The sequence below is a fragment of the Photinus pyralis genome, unplaced genomic scaffold (assembly GCF_008802855.1).
Source record: "Photinus pyralis isolate 1611_PpyrPB1 unplaced genomic scaffold, Ppyr1.3 Ppyr1.4_LG7, whole genome shotgun sequence".
Taxonomy (NCBI): domain Eukaryota; kingdom Metazoa; phylum Arthropoda; class Insecta; order Coleoptera; family Lampyridae; genus Photinus; species Photinus pyralis.
Genome location: NW_022170738.1, coordinates 4821594 through 4838903, shown reverse-complemented (window position 1 = coordinate 4838903; position 17310 = coordinate 4821594). Strand labels below are relative to the sequence as shown.

The following is a 17310-nucleotide window of genomic DNA, read 5'->3' as shown; positions in this document are numbered from 1 at the left end:
CCCATATTGAATTTCATGCAATTCAGTTCATAAATAACGGAGATGTAAAAGCGATCGAACATTTCTAAACAAAGTTATCGTTCACACGGACAGATAGATGGACAGACAGACAAAGGAACAGACGGAGAGACCAACCGGCAGGCGACAGATAGCAATGCAAAATTATAAACGATCTCTAGGATCGTTAATAAACGGCAAAAGTGTAAAATTATGGAACATGTAAAAAACGGTTTTTTGTTTTTTTTTTACAATAACTTTTTTTGTAAGCGGTACAGAAAAAATTCCTTCCTTGGTACAAGACTCGACACCATAACGAACCAAATAGCGAAAAAAAGTAGAACAATAGCTCTTAAGATAAAGAACTAGTAGCGTCGCAAAGTTAGCGGACGGACGGACGGACGGACGGGACGGACGAACGGACGGACGGGCAAAGTGGCCACAATAGCGCATTTTTTAGCGCATTTTTGAAAAAAATACGCTATTATATTCGTCATTGCTGGCAGGCCGGCTGTCCGCGTTAGATCTCCACAACTACAATAGCTAGAGACTTCAAATTTTCACTAAAAGCTTTCTGCTATAGTGTAGATGTGCAGGCACTAGTCTATTTTGAGTTAGATTACTTGTGAAATCGATAATTGAAGAAAATAATTTCGATATGGGTTTCGGAGGTGCTATAATTTTACCGTGAGATAGCGCTACCAGTATAAAAACTTATTATTTACTTTGTGATTTGTTTTACAAAATGAAGACGTACCGTCAATTGAAATTAAATAAAATTAATTATTTAACGCAGCCAAAATGACTCGTGAGATCGATAATTTTAAACGTCGCTAATAAAATACTGACCTGCATTACCAAAAATGCGCTTTAATCATACATATGCTGATTTACAACTTGTTTTGTTATTGCNAAATAAAAAAGTTGGCACTGCGCATGCGCAAAGCCAAATTTTGAAACTGGCGTTTGATTTTCCTTTATTCGAAGTGTTTATGTATCAAATTTCGTTTAAATTCTTCCATAAATAAAAAAGTTGGCACTGCGCATGCGCAAAACCAAATTTTAAAATTGGCGTTTGATTTTCCTTTATTCCAAGTGCCTATGTATCAAATTTCATTCAAATACTTTTATAAGTAAAAAAGTTTGCAATTCGGTTAATAAATGGTCGAGATGCGAAAAGGGCACTGTGAATTTTGAATCGATTCGATTCAACTTTTGGCATTGCGTATTATATGGCTAAATCTATGCCCATATTGAATTTCATGCATTTCAGTTCATAACTAACGGAGATGTAAAAGCGATCGAACATTTCTAAACAAAGTTATCGTTCACACGGACAGATAGATGGACATACAGACAAAGGAACAGACGGAGAGACCAACCGGCAGGCGACAGATAGCAATGCAAAATTATAAACGATCTCTAGGATCGTTAATAAACGGCAAAAGTGTAAAATTATGGAACATGTAAAAAACGGTTTTTTGTTTTTTTTACAATAACTTTTTTTGTAAGCGGTACAGAAAAAATTCCTTCCTTGGTACAAGACTCGACACCATAACGAACCAAATAGCGAAAAAAGTAGAACAATAGCTCTTAAGATAAAGAACTAGTAGCGTCGCAAAGTTAGCGGACGGACGGACGGACGGACGGGCGGACAAAGTGGCCACAATAGCGCATTTTTTTTATTTTTATGGAAATGCGCTAAAAAGTTAGTTACAATAATGAGTTGTCGCTAGTTAGGTTAAACTCGAATCTCAACAGGCAAAATTTACATAGTACAAGCCGTTACTTTTAAAAGCAAATTCATTGCCAGCGTAAGTGCCCTATTTTGTTTAAAAAGAGAAGATTAGTCACCGCATAATCGCCTCTTAAGATAAAAGACTTTTAAATCTAACATCTTTTTCGTTGTTGATTAAAACCGGAGTTATGTCGTGGGGTTCTTTAAACACAACAAACTGCTGAGACTTTTAATTACCTGTTCCGTAATGGACATACCGTGTTAAACAAGAGAGTGGCGCCGATGGGAACAATGACAGTCGCCACACATCACCGCGATTAAATTTTTCAAAATAAACCGCTTTTACTTTTCGTCTACGGAATTAAAGTTATCCTAAAAATTAAGACATTTATCTTTAAAGGTTCCCCCGTTAATGATACGACAGTTATAAAATAAATTAAATTTCGGAGAGGCATTAATATCTCTTCCGAAAATAACGTACGTCTAAGCACGCAAAGCACTTTCTAAAGCCCAATATAACAAACGAGAGAACATAAAACAGAGGAACAGCGAAACAAATGAAATAACGAAGCCACAATTCGATTACTGCGTGTTTTACCCGTGATGCAATGGTAGACGTCGTTTCAGGCAGCCAACCTCTAGTCAATTACACTAATACGATCTGGTATCGCCTACAGCAATGCTACCAACCGCGTCGTTAAAGTAACTACATTGCCTCTAAGTTGACAAGAGTATTTTTGGAAATGGTGTAATTCTCTTTTATTCAATTCCACTTAAGTTTATTAAACGTAATGGATTACTTTCGCATTAGCATTGATTTTGTACGAAGTACGCATATAACCAAGCTCATTTTAACTTTTTTTCTTGATTATGGAAACGTGCAATTAATAATTCACGCCTGTGTGCATTAAACACTTTTTATGTTTTGATAGATTAGTATTAAATTACTCCGGCGAGCGACGTTTTTGCTTAATTATTTACCGAAGAGAGCCTCCAAAAATTAATTAATCTCACAATGGGCATACAGACATTAAACAAAATAAAATCTACATCCTTGACATTTCCAGCTTTATAATTAACCAAAAGATTTCGAGATCGCAAATTAATATTTTGCAGCGTTATTTATAACGGCAAGCGCTTGACTCCATAATGAAAAATATCCACGTGCATTAAACTTTATGAATTATTGCCATATACCCACCATCAAGTTTGATCGATAGTGCCTCTATTGCTATTGACTAAATTATTTCCCAACTTTCTCAACGTTAAGTGCTCTCTCACTATACATATAACAACGGTTCAAACTCCATCTAGGCCTAATTAAAAATTAAGTGGTTCCATTAAGTTTGCTTGTTTGAAAATGTCAACGTTTATGATCAATCGATGAAAACTTAACTAGAAAGTAAAAAAAATCGGTTACCTCCACTTTGTTCTTCTGTTCTGAAACCACGTTTTTACTTGTGCGTCCGTCATCTTCAGGCTTTTCGCCAGAGCCGCCCGTTCCGCCGACGCCAGATACTTTTGTTTATGAAACCTTTTCTCTAATTCGGCAATTTGTAATCTAGTGAACGACGTTCGTGGTTTTTTTCGTTTCGGCGGCGTCCTATTCTGATATGGATGGCCGATTCGCCTTACCATAGGAAACGCTGAAAGAGAATTATAGTAATTAGCCGCTAATTATAGTTATCTACCAATTTAGATAAATGTGTTAAATTGGAAATGTAAATTTGTTCGGGTTAAGTACCTAGTTGAGATACAATGTGGCTGCTACCATCGTCGTTTATTTTATATATAGCATATAATGGCGAGCGAAAAGTTATGGGATCATTACGTAAGCGATATCGTAAACTGTCTTTTAGCACATTATGCTTTCAAAATGGGCCGCAATAATATTATTCTAAAGGGAAAATTGACATGCACGGCAAGTTAATTTTAAAGGTTTATCTGAAACGTTCTCAATTTCTTTGCTCTGTTTATCCCTGCACAGTTGAGTGCAATGGAAAGTTCCCTTTCGCTATCTCACATACCCGTTAATTTAAGGGAGAAGGATAGAAGTGTAAGTAAATAAATTATTCTGGAATATTCTGTATATAGGTTGCGCCTCGTACGCGTTTACAGTGTGTCATGAATGCAACCCAATACATAATCTAGATCAATTCCGTGCATCTCAGGTAATAAAAATCTACCCAAGGTGTAATACAATTGTAGACTAGCGCAAAATAAATCGTTGATGCCAACTCAGCGTTTAATTATTTGTAGTTACGCGCTTTGACATAAATTAATGATGAATTTTAGTTAATTATTTTGTAAGTGTTGGTTGAATATTATTTAAATAAATAAACATAAATCAATTCGTTTAAGGTTGTTTCAAAAAATATTTTACAATATGTGCCGACAACAGATCTCAACGTTATTCATCAACACAATACAAAATGGCTTATGAATTAATTCTTAGGTGTTCTCATGGCTTCATTTTTAAATTACTAATTTTATTCCGCCAGCGCATTTATAAACGAATCCGGCAGAGCAAATTAGAGATATCTACTAATTTTCACACATTGTTTCATGGGTATGTTATTTCCAGCGGAAGTAAAAATAAACAATAATTACAGATGGCTAGAGGTGTAAGGTTAAGGAATAGGAAATTCTGTACAGTAATGTTATAATGATTTCAATTAAATATGGATATTGTTTATAACATCCGAAGAAGGACTCCAAAAGTTAACTTGTTGATATTTTGCCTATACTGAAAATCTAAAAAAAAAAAATATGGTTTCCTGTCAAGATTTTTCATCTTTGAGCACCTTTATTACTCTGTCGTAAAATCCAAATTGGAATATGGCTCTCTGATCTGGAATCCTAGCCACGACACGGACATCTCGTCTATTAAAGGGGTGCAAAGAAAGTTTTTGAAGTCTTGGTATTTCAAAGCGGAAGGCGTTTACCCTGAGAGAAATGTTAATTATCGTGTACTTCTTTCTGGAATACGCTGAATTCCAACACGGAAGAGGTGTACAGCTATGGCATTCCTATATAACTTTTGTAACAATGTTATATTTTTGTTGATATAATGCGCGTTATACAGTTGATCTTGTTCATAGTCATAAGCGGCTCACCTTCTGGGTTTTGTCTTCAAGAAATGTCAAAGAATCTGCATATATAATATATTTTTTCGATTGGTTGTGTGCGCAAACGCGTTGCCCACTACTGCATTTGTTTTAGATCCGTCGGTATACAGTGCTATTCATTTAGAAGTAGACATTGGGATTTCCTATATCTACTTTTAAATGACAAAAATGCTTCTGAAGGACGCCTAATTTTATGCACCCAAAATAACATGCACAATCATTTTACAATGTAATTCTAAATTTTAATTTAAAAAACGACAGTGAATAGGTCATGATGACGAGCCGGTATTTCCCTCAAGAATCTTATGGGTTTCTTTTCACCAAAAATTAAAACATTCAGTTTCATATCCTCCGTTAAAATTGAGGGTTGTTTAGGGTGTCTTACGTGGATGGCATTCAATAACCACTAATTTTAAAGTGATCAACACATAAATTAAGTCTCTTACGCTCCTTAAACTATGACCGACACTATACAAATTAACAATATCAAGTTTTTCTTCAGTTGAATTTCTCTGAAAAGTTTCCGATACGTTCCAAATAGGGAATGCAATACCGGGATCGCGGGATCTCGAAATACCGGGATCCCGCAGCATTTTTGCGGGATTAATCCCGCACATAAATGGAGCGGGATCCCGCGGGATTTGCGGGACCGAGGAATTTGTCGACCAAGGGGACGACTCTTTTTGCTTTGTTAATGAAACGCATAACGGAGAAATTATTTTTAAAATAATTGTTAAACTTTTTTCGTTAAAAATGTACTATGATTTTTGAGGCACTTTAGAAGTTCACCTATTTGTGCTTTACAGGTGATTTTTTTTGAGTTCTAAGTTAGCCTGAAGGTACTTTTTTGTTGAATACTTATTGTGATAATTAGCGATTTATTTTAATACAGAAGTTAACCGCACAAAATTGCTTATTTGCCAATTTATTTAAAATTTTGCGGGATCCCGCAAATACCGGGTTCCCGCGGGATTAACATCTAACGATCCCGCAAATACCGGGATTGAGATTTTGCTGCGGGATTGCATTCCCTAGCTGTAACTTTTGAACTAGTAGCCCAATCTTGGAACTGTTTGAAATTATGGATTCTACAGGCCACGTTCTATAAGAAAAATTTTTTTCCGGGTCGATCTGAGACAATTTTTTTTTCGGGGCAAAAAAAAGGCAGTGTATAACCTTCCTTTTTTCCAAAAATCGACTGCACCAAAATTTCTCGGGAAAACACTTTTTCTTATTAATTTTGGTGCGTAGAATCCAAAACAATTCGTACTTTTTCGATCAGACTTCTCAATCAAAAGTTATAGACTAGAAACCAATTTCGAAAGAAAATTCAAAGGGCTGTAACTTTTGAACTAGTAGCCCAATCTTGGAACTGTTTGAAATTATGGATTCTACAGGCCACGTTCTATAAGAAAAATTTTTTCCGGGTCGATCGGAGACAATTTTTTTTTTCGTTTTTTTCGGGGCAAAAAAAAGGCAGTGTATAACATTCCTTTTTTCCAAAAATCGACTGCACCAAAATTTCTGGGGAAAACACTTTTTCTTATTAATTTTGGTGCGTAGAATCCAAAACAATTCGTACTTTTTCGATCAGACTTCTCAATCAAGTTATAGACTAGAAACCAATTTCGAAAGAAAATTCAAAGGGCTGTAACTTTTGAACTAGTAGCCCAATCTTGGAACTGTTTGAAATTATGAATTCTACAGGCCACGTTCTATAAGAAAAATTTTTTCCGGGTCGATCTGAGACAATTTTTTTTCGGGGCAAAAAGAAGACAGAGTATAACCTTCCTTTTTTCCAAAAATCGACTGCACCAAAATTTCTCGGTAGTAGTGTATAACCTTCCTTTTTTCCAGCCGTCGGCGAAAATACATAAACAAAATCTCTTCGAATCGATAACGCTGTGGATTGCATATAAAATTAGCTTGGCACCGATTTATAACCCTGGGCATGGGTTTTAGGTTCTATCCATGTGGAGAACATTGGCACCTAGTTAACAATAAACTTTGGTAATGTGATTTCCAGTGCTTGTATTGTCTCTCGCGCCCTTACAATGGCCGGTCTACTAATTGTAGGTGGTAATCCTCCCAAGTACGAGTATGACCGTCTGTCCGTGTCTCATCATTTAAGTTACTCGGTGACGATATTACTTTGACAAGATAATTACAAGGTAAGCTTTCTCTTCGTACTTAGGTACGTGCGAAAAATTTTATTCGTTTATGCAAAATTCTGAAAAAAATTGTAAATTTCCCGAACTCCCTCAATGGTATGCTTCTATTAATTATCTACATATTTTCCGTTACTAAAGGAAGAGATAAAACGTAAAAACGCGTAATGCAAATGCTGGTTAATGCTTACTTACGAAGGGCCAGGAATCTGTTTTTTTTACAGTTTACAATTACAGTCCGAAGAAAATTCTGATTCATTGTTCACGGAGGGTGAAAAATCTGGATCAATATCTGAAATATACAAAAATTAACGATCCGAGGAAGTAACTGTGGAATTTGTATCATTTAAATCTGACTTTTAATACAAAAATTGATATGCTTAAAAGTAGCCAACTCAAATAGATTTAAAAGCAACTCCACTCCTTTCCCATTTGTGAAAAATAACATTCCGAAGTCTCTTACATAAAGTAATAATTTGTTAATTCGCGGGATCTTCTCCAATCCAGAAGGTAACTAGAGGTCCTGGATACGGTAACCTTAGACTGAAGTTGTATTTCGAGGTGAGTGCCGCTAAGTAATTTTAACACTCCAGCATTTACCTCTGCACGGATAAAACAGTTAAAGACATTAAAAAAAGCAGATTCATACTCAAAGAATTGAATTCGCTAATCAAACTAAACGAATCGAAGGAACTGGCCAATATTAAACAAATCAAAATAAGGATAACATTTAAAGTGAAACAATTGACGAGTACGCAGCGAATTACTCGTATTATACTATATATTGCCAGTACAATCTATAGAGAAATAGTACGTAAAGAAAATAGAGAACTCTAGAATTTAATAGACGGTGAGCGGGGATGTTAAGGGCGTGAATTTGTTCTTGAGACAAACTTTCCGAAGAGAATCATTGCGAATGTTTTTACAGAAATAGAGAGAACCTTTGAATTTAGTGCATATAGTAGAAAGTTCCAGGGTGAAGTGCAACGTAATATGTCCTTAAATAGGTAACTATAACTGTAAGCGAATTTACCGAAGCGAATTTTGTAAAGGACAATGTTGTGCCTTGGAAATGAATTTTAGAGCATTCAGGTTTGCAGTTAAATTTCTAGAATTTTTCAGAAATAGTAAAAAGTTTATTTGTTTAGCCAGATACCATACAGAATGCAAGTATTCCAATTACATGGCACTGGGATGCTGTAAATGCAGAAGCAACGTCTTGCAAAACGAACTTTGCTCATCATGATGTGAAGAATTTATCTGAATGGTTGCGGTCAACGAAACATGTGTTACATTTACTTATTCATTGAGGCATCAAGATAGCCGATTACATTACTTTAGCTCATCATGAGATAAGCTGGCCCCGTGGAAACGGCTGACGTGTAGATTTTGAATTGAGCAGGATCTTTAACAGCCGTTGAGGATTGGTAGTAAAAAGATACTAACCAATGAAAATTTACAGACACATCGCCGTTTTGAGTGATAATTCGCCGTTGTGGGTGTAAAAAATTTACTCCGTAATTAAAGAGGAAGGCATTCGACTGAAAAATGTAATGAATCTCTCATCTCATTAATATCGTGTGCAGGTTGGGTTTAGTTGTGTGCTAGAATTATATTTTCCGTCGAGTTATTAACCGGAGAAGTTCCCTTTTAATATACAAAAAGAACGACTATTATGTGATAAACCGAAGAGGAAATTTAAAATTCTTTAAGTGTACAGTTGCAAACCTAAATAAAGAGTTCCTATGAATATTTTTTGTGCAACTGCTTACTGAAGATTTTTTCCAATTATACTAAACAGTAACAAAGGTCATTAAAATGAGTAGTGTATACAAATCACGTTCTTGGAAGCTAAATTGCCGCTTACCAAAAAAGCAACGAAGTTGCGCCCAATATAATCAAGAAAATATTAAAGAATTAAATTTTGTTTTTTATGAATTTGATTCCACAATTTCAATACAATTTGCCAAATTCGAGGTTCATTAATTTATTAATTTATCTGGTCTAAACATGTTAAAAATGTTGGGTGTTTATTGGTGTATATAGTACGTTCAAAGGTGAGAACTTCGGGTATTTAGATGCTGAATATTAATTACATTAAACTTTCTGTCAGAATAGTATATTTGTTTTGGGCTCCGATGGCAGATTCATTTACTTTTTGTATAGAGATTACAGTTTTAGTTCAGAATTTCGAAACTTTGTTAATTCAAGGGAAGTTTTAACCCTTTATGCAATTTTCTTGAGCGGTGAAAATAATTTTCCTTGGGTCTTCTGGTGAGTATACTGCTAAGGCGAAATTGCGGGAGAGGAGAGCAAATTTTTTGAATACGTACTATCCGTCTAATGCGGCAATACTAAGGAAATTTGGAAAAGGAAGGAGTTTGATGTCATTAAACGCCTATTATGTGTATAGGTAATACGCGAGTATACCTATACGCCTATATACCTACCTACGTTTACGGCATATAAAGGACAACGCTAATTTCAAGATGTTATGCAAACTACAGAAGTTGAGCAATTAAAAAAAAGATTAATTACAGTTTAATTTTACATCATAATTCGTTATAAAACAATCATTTCATTTTTTAGTTACTTAATTAATTGTGCAATACAACAATCTACCAACAGCGAAACGTGACTATATAAAACATAGGTAATTATTGGCTTATTAATTAACTTACATTATATTACCTTGATAATTAAAAGTATTATAGCCCCTAGTTTTACAAATTGAAAATTGTATAACTACGTAACGTTCTTGAAAAACAACCAAAAGATACAATGTACTATGGGTATGGAAAAAATAGTACTTTCACTACTTTTCATGAATAGGATGTCTTTTTACTGATGAAATTAAGTGAAATAACGCATTATGTCGTTAACTTTGCAAACAAACGACACTGTTAACGTGCCCATGTAACCGTTAACAAAGACTCTTTGGTATGACGCGCTAGCGTAGATCTTTGTTACAAATTGGCAATCGAGATTATATTAATAAAAGCCGTACAATGTAGATCTGCTTTTATATAAAAGGTAGTCTAACCGCATAAAACCTTTTCAGTATAATTACCGAGCACCAATTCTGTATTAGTGTAATGGCGATGTGCCTAAGCTTAAACGTATAATAAACGAAAATCCCATTACCCAAACACTTCATCCTGATGGGCAGGTGTAATCAAATCGTTTTTAAAATTATTATAAGGCTGTGTTTTGCTTGTTATAGGCAATAAGTAAAAAGTTCTCTATTACACGGAGCGTTTCTATTGGATGATTTCTTAATGACCTTTTTACGTGAGTTTAATGCGCCGTATTTGAAATGGTCATTTTTATTATAAAATCCAAGATGGCGGATAATTGTAGGGAACTTGCTCTGCGCTTCAGAAGGTTTGAAATGAAACACGATGACGAAACCTGTAGTTTATTAAATGAGTTTTGTTTGTGGTATTTAATATGACTTTACGATACGAGATATAATGTCGGAATTTTCACAATTGTGATTTTAATGGGACATTAAACCTGAACTTGTCCACCGTTATTATTATTATACTATACAAACAGATTGCATGTTTTATCAGAAACTTTATTATATGTAACAATTTGATCACGACATTCCTTTCGTTAAAGCTACTATGTAATTTTGATGTAATCATTAAATCATCTCATTAAATTATAATTGACTTCAGAGATTGCAATTTGTTTTATTATGGGAAATAATTCAAATTAAAAAAATGATATAAACGGTAAAACTTTTAAGGACATCGTAGTCTGAAAAATTCCCTCCAAAAGCGTCTCATTTATTATAAATGATTCACTTTAAAATTCATCCGCGTTAAAACGTTCTAATATTAAAAAAAGTGGAGGGTGTCAATTTTTCAATGGAGTCTTTTAGACGACGATCAAGACAAAGCAATGACAGTTTATGAATTATTATTCATTAACCTTTATTTTGTTCCATTTTTACGGTCGTATAACTGTGAGGATAAATGGATTGAAGAGAATGAAAAAGTTTTCTGACAACTTTTCTGTTCATATTTTTCACTTTTCTACACGGACGTATGGTATTGCTATCACCGTTGAAAGCTTTGTGTTGTCATGCATTAACAACCTGATTGTGTGTCGTACGTTTTATTTTGCTTTATAGACGACTTAAAAGAGTCATGATTAATTTCCAACTGATAGTGATGATATTTTAATAGCTCTTTTACGGTTAAGTATGTTGTTTTAATACTAATGCATTATGTCGTAAATAATGTTGAATTACTTTCGGTTGACTGTTTAAAATTTTTTCCTTGAATTAAAGAGTTACAATTTTTACCTTTTCATTTTACTGATTATACGAATACTTATCTGGTGAATTCCTCTTTAAAGTGTATTCCATAAATTTTTGTTTACTATCAACATTTTCAACGCTCTGACATTTCCAAACGGTAGTAATAGGCAAGGTCTTCAATAGAAAATATTCAAGTTATAGAATCGAGTGGAGTTTCTAGCGACATACTTAAAAACATAATAAAATGTTTCGATTGGCAGGCTTTTAAGACAAATTAGCAAATCTTGCCGTTTATCATAAACTTTTAGAGAAACGATTATTCCATTTTTAACAAAAAACCGTTTTCATTTGAATTTCATTAAAATATCAGTAACAAAAAAAGGTAGCATACTGTATAAATTTACACGATCCAGGTAGGCTGTCAAAGAGCGGGAGAATCTCTATACCAACATACTCCTACACATCCTAAACCTTGCTTATGATGAAGTCTTGCAGAGCAAAAGTCCTAAGTTATCCCTTTTTGTTTCAGAGCCGGTCTTTCACGTTACCGTTATCTAAATCTGACAATTTGGCCAAAATCTTGACCTAGTCTAGATCATAATATTAAATATCTATACAAGTTGAGCTCCCACACCCCCACCAAACTGAAGGTTTTATTTCAAATAAAGTTTTAATTAAATATACTGATATAACGGTTGTAGGTGGTCTTCCATGCCCTGCAGCCCCCGGGTGATGTACCTATACGCACGCATTCAGGATTAGAATATATGATGGAAGTCAAGTCATTCTAAGGTAATAAAAGAATTGCGTATAAGAAACAATAATTTTTCAAATCGCAACTCTTCCTATGTGCTTGTCAAAATAGAGCATTCGAAGGGAGTTGAGAATCAGACATCTACATTTCTTCATTAAGATTGGTGCAAGAATTGCTTCAAACGTGGTTCATAGAGCGAAATGTTTCAAATTCAAGTTTTCGTTGACCTAGGAGAATTCCAAACCTTCCCATACATCCTCCGGTGAGCAGGTGGTGTGTACCACCACATGCAGGTGTTCGTTCCAATGTAACATGAACTCCTCTTATATCCTCCCCTTTTAGAATAGAAAAACATGGCAGTGGAAGAAATTTTTTTACTTGAAGGAAGAGACAGTTTATTTGATTCACTGCTATAGACCCATAGCATTGTTTAAACTCTTAAACAGTGCCCATAGTTACCATTTCAGTTTGGCTGGTGTAAATTCACCCCGTTCAGTAAAATCATCAAATAGCAGAATATGGAAAAACCGAGGGAAAACGTCAAAATTTGACGGTTTTTTAACGGATTTTTGCAAATTTATTCCTATCCTATCTTCTTCTACAGTTTTGGTGTGATTGTTTTCAAATTGGCGTCGTCGAAAACAAGCACAATTCCTGTGTAACGGAATTCTGTTTTTTTGCTTGGGCCAAATTAACCACCTTTCGCAAGGCGCGCGTCTTCCAGGGGTAGTCGATTTCGGGCGCCCAAAAGGTATTTTCCGCTGCGAATTTTGTCACGCGGTTTAAAGTTTCTCTTTCTCGTGTCGCCATTAGAAGCTTGAGGTATGAGAAGTGTCCAACAAATTGAGTACTATTTTGTGGAGGGTTTTTAGCGAAATCCAATAAGTAGGTACTGACAAAGTGAATGTAGTTGCTCCCGACAAGATCTTACTGATCGTGGAGTCAAAACTTCAAAGCGAATTGCGGATGAACGGGACGTCCGAAGCGGGTATCGACAGAGGGAATATGGTTGCCGCCGACAAGATCTTAGTGATTGTGGCTAATAGAATACTGATCTGCCACACAAAAATGCGCTGAAGTCCCGTCGATCTCACACGAGGACTTTGATATTTGCTTTGTTACTTTGACATACTTGCGCATGTGCGATTCCAAAAGCATTCCAGCTCTTCCATGGTGGAAAGTTTATCGTTGCTTAGCAATTTCTCGCACATTGATTTTTAAGCAGGTCGATAAATTTATCGAAAGCAAAAAACATCGGATTTTCAATTTGCAACATTTTTGCTTCATGTGAATGATTTTTCAAAATGATAAAAAATAGCACAAAGTAATTGATTGAAAAACTCAAGTTTTTCAAATGTGTTTAACCAGTTATCGTATGTATACAAACATAGCACAAATTTTGCACATTAAGCACAAAAAATTCTGATGAATAAAGTTGTGAAAAAATACATTAGGCGGTACGATTTTGTACTGCAACACACTTGCAACGTAATTAATTGCCAATTATTTTGCCCCGTATATGATTTTTGAAATTACCAAAACAATAATTTGATTGTAAAATTTACCTTTTCCAAAAGATTTTAAATCAGAGATATTTGTATTTATACAAATGTAGCAACAAATTTGCACATTCATCAAACATTTTTACCGCTTTCGAAAAAACAGAGAATTCAGGAGAATGGTACTTTCCAGACAAAGAAAGTTAGAGAGCCGTTCCTGGAAAGAGCTCTCGAAATTCCAATAACATTTCGTGAGGGGGATTCGCAGAATATTTCTTTCTTGGAATCTGTATTCTGTGTGTGAATGGATCTACAGACCGACCGACATTCTCGAAATTTTGTTTGATTCCGATTCCTGGTACTTCAAAAGGTCTATTTCCGTAAAAAGGGAGGAGGGGGGAGAGTCATTACCCCTTACGTCCCTTAATGTGCAGGTGGTAAAAGGAGAAAAGCGCGCTGCAGCAGCACACATCGTTGGATTATTTTCGTATTTCACGGGTGATTATTTGGTACTTGGAGTCAAAACTAGCTAATAAAATACTGATCTGCCACACAAAAATGCGCTGAAGCCCCTTCGATCTCACACGAGGAGTTTGATAATTTTTTAAGTACCTACTTATTCAAATTCCAATACCAACCAGATTATTAAAAAACGGTACAGATTCATTTTTAATTTGTAATGCAAAATATTACAAATTGTAGCTTTATTAATTCATGATTTAATTAGAGTTTGTCTTACTTTCGCTGCTATATACTGAATAACGAACAGTTTGCATTTTCTAACTTAACGTAAGATCGCATGTAATAGTTATTTATGTATTAAGGGCATAATAATAATGTTTACCTATCGACTTGAGGGCGACAAGTTAAAAAGCTCGAGGGCCTATGGCCCGAGAGCTTTTTAGTCGCCCGAGAGTATAAACATCAGTGTATGCCCGTGGTACATACACAATTTTATGTTTTACAAATAGTTTTCTTAGTCAAAATTCGTTTACAAAATAATTCATTATGTTTGATCGAGTATGCGTGGTTCGAATTTGTTAATGTGATTGAAACGTCAAACTTAATTTTAAATAGTTCGATTCATCGTGAATGAGCAAGAAGTTCCAGAAACTATACGAAATAAGGCCAATCTTGTGATTTAGTAGGTATTGGCAATTAATAATTGACGTTTCTCATTTTCAATGACTTGCAAATATTTGTTTGTTTTGTCATTAAGTATAAATGAGTTACTATGGTGATACTTAATGCCCTAGAGCATAAAGTGGTACTTTATGCCCGCGTATCACAGATATAAAATGTGCTATTATAGGTTAGTAAGACATAAAGATAATTATTTATTTCCGGAAGTGTCGATTGTGGAGAATTGGTGCATAAATATCATCACCAAAAGCAATAATCGCAAAAGGTGACGCGATGAAATGCTTACATTTTATAGTAATTTAAGATTTCAAATATACCCAAATCACACTTTACCTTCAATTATGTTAACCGTCCGTCTAACATAGTCCATTGTCATCAAGCAGCTTATTGTGTAGACTTTACATACTTATATCGTTAGAGTTACTTCTTGTACAAAAAAACTGCTGTGTTTGAAAGCAGAAAATGCAAACCAAACCCAAAAGGATCTGAGTTTTGCTGTACAAAAGGATTGCTTGTGTGTACTCGTATATACTTATGCTACTGGCGATTGTGTAAGCTTTCCAATGTTAGTCTTTCAGCTACTTCCATTGCAAATATATAATATTGAAGGTTAGCCGACAGTTATATTGCATGTACCTATGGATGACGGAATATCAATTTGGAAACCTTATAAAAAAAAGTAAACCAAGAAGAAATTGTGACGTTATAAAATACACCGTTTATATGAATATTTGATAAACTAAAATGTGCGTAGCGCACATAGGAATAAAGAAAGTCAAAGAGGATAACTTAAAAGCCGAAAAAAGCTCTAAACTTAGATCAATACATATTACATATAATATGGCGTCACTTTAAATCCATGCTCAAGCTTTTCCAGCGGAACTTTTAAAAGGAGCTCCCTCCAGAGACAAGATGGTCGACGTTAAAGTTCCGGGAGACCTGTAAAGTAATTCACTTCGCTGAATATTCTGAACGCTATATTAAAATTCAGGGAAGTTATGCGCCTGCCTTTTGGAGCCGATGTAAATGGTGCTTTTTATATAGAGCTTTCGGGAGTATGCTAAGTTTCGCGTTCTTCCACCAACTTTTTTCCTTATGTCGCATTTCATATACGCTTGCCCTTAAACTCATTCTGACATTAATCCATAATGTTTAATGTCGAAAGCGCGATTAAGGCAGCCACGGAATCTTGCAAGCTAAGTTTAGAAGTATTGGAATTAAAAATATTTCATTACCTGCGTATTAATTAAACAGTCGCCGTTACTAAGGTATAATTTCATTGTCTGCCAATGAAAAGCAATGACATTTAATTACAATCATCATTGTGAGAACAAATTTTCACCATTGTTGAAGTAAAAATACACAATGACAGTTTATGTTTTAAATTGTTATTGTAATACAATGTTACTTAATGTTCCTTTACGTTATAGCAACAAAAAAAGGGATTACCTACACTTTCTTTTACACGCGTATGTTGAGCACTATATAACGATGCGCTTTATTGGCGTTTCATAATTACTGACCTACAAATAGATGGAAGAGCTTCCGGTGATGGGCAAACTTTTTTGTCCCCTCAAACTATTAAGATGTCGTTTCGTTTTAGTCATTTTTATATACTTATATTAAAATGTCATTTAAGTTTTTTTGTCTTAATGTGTGTGAACAACATTCACTTTTATTTGCTAATTTAATATAACTACTGGCGGCATTTCTTCTTGGTTTCCTGTATAAACATTAACTATTACAACAAAAAAAGACATATGGGACTGTTAAATTTTACTATGTAACGTACCCTTGGCAACCGCTTTACGATAAACGTTTGTTTCCGCACTAAAATACTTCACATATAAATTAAGCTATTATATTTATGTATAAAAAAAAGTAAAAATAAGGCATATTAAGTTAAAATACCAGTTTTTTTACTCACGAAAAATGATCTTGGAAACATCTATCACCTTCAAATGTATTTCCCAAAAAAATATAAACCCTTTTTGGATGTAATATACTTGTAAAGTTACAACCCCACAACCGAGGATTACTGTAGCTTCATGTAAACATTTTTTAAAAAGTACGTTTAAAACGGCAAGCAAACTTATTTGTGGAGGTCAACTATAAGGTAGGTAGTCTTTTCTTATTGGCCTTTATTTATGAATAATACTGGAACAAAATACATCAAAAAATAATAATATTTAATGAATTCTCTAGCAAATTACGTCAGTTTACAACGAGAAATAAATTTTTTTAAATTAAGAATATTAAAAAAAGTAATAAGTCAGATTAAGTTAAAATACCAGTTTTTTTTACTCACGGAAAAATGATCTTGGAAACATCTATCACCTTCAAATGTCGTATTTCCCAATAAATTACAAGCACTTATTTGATGTAATATACTCGTAAAGTTACAACCCCCAAACGAGGATTCCTATACGCACTGTGAATTTTCCAGGAAGTTATTTTTATTTTTTTAAACGTATTTTGTCAAAGACGCCTCATCCGTGATATCTTTACTAACTGTAGAAAAAGCAAAAAAATAATAACTAATAAGGATGCCGCGATGTTTTTTTTAGTTTTAGTGTGCCACCAGACGAAGAAGTTTGAGAAACACTGATCTGT

The 17310-nt window shown here is 34.5% G+C and overlaps 1 protein-coding gene across 1 annotated transcript in view; it reads right to left on the bottom strand.

The window, feature by feature from the left end:
• LOC116175368 (T-cell leukemia homeobox protein 3-like) overlaps window positions 1-17310 on the bottom strand; it is a 43106-nt gene that overhangs the window by 10823 nt on the left and 14973 nt on the right. Inside the window, exon 2 of the mRNA XM_031493441.1 lies at window positions 3156-3381. Coding sequence (XP_031349301.1) covers window positions 3156-3381 — 226 coding nt within the window. The remainder of the gene's footprint in view (window positions 1-3155; window positions 3382-17310) is intronic.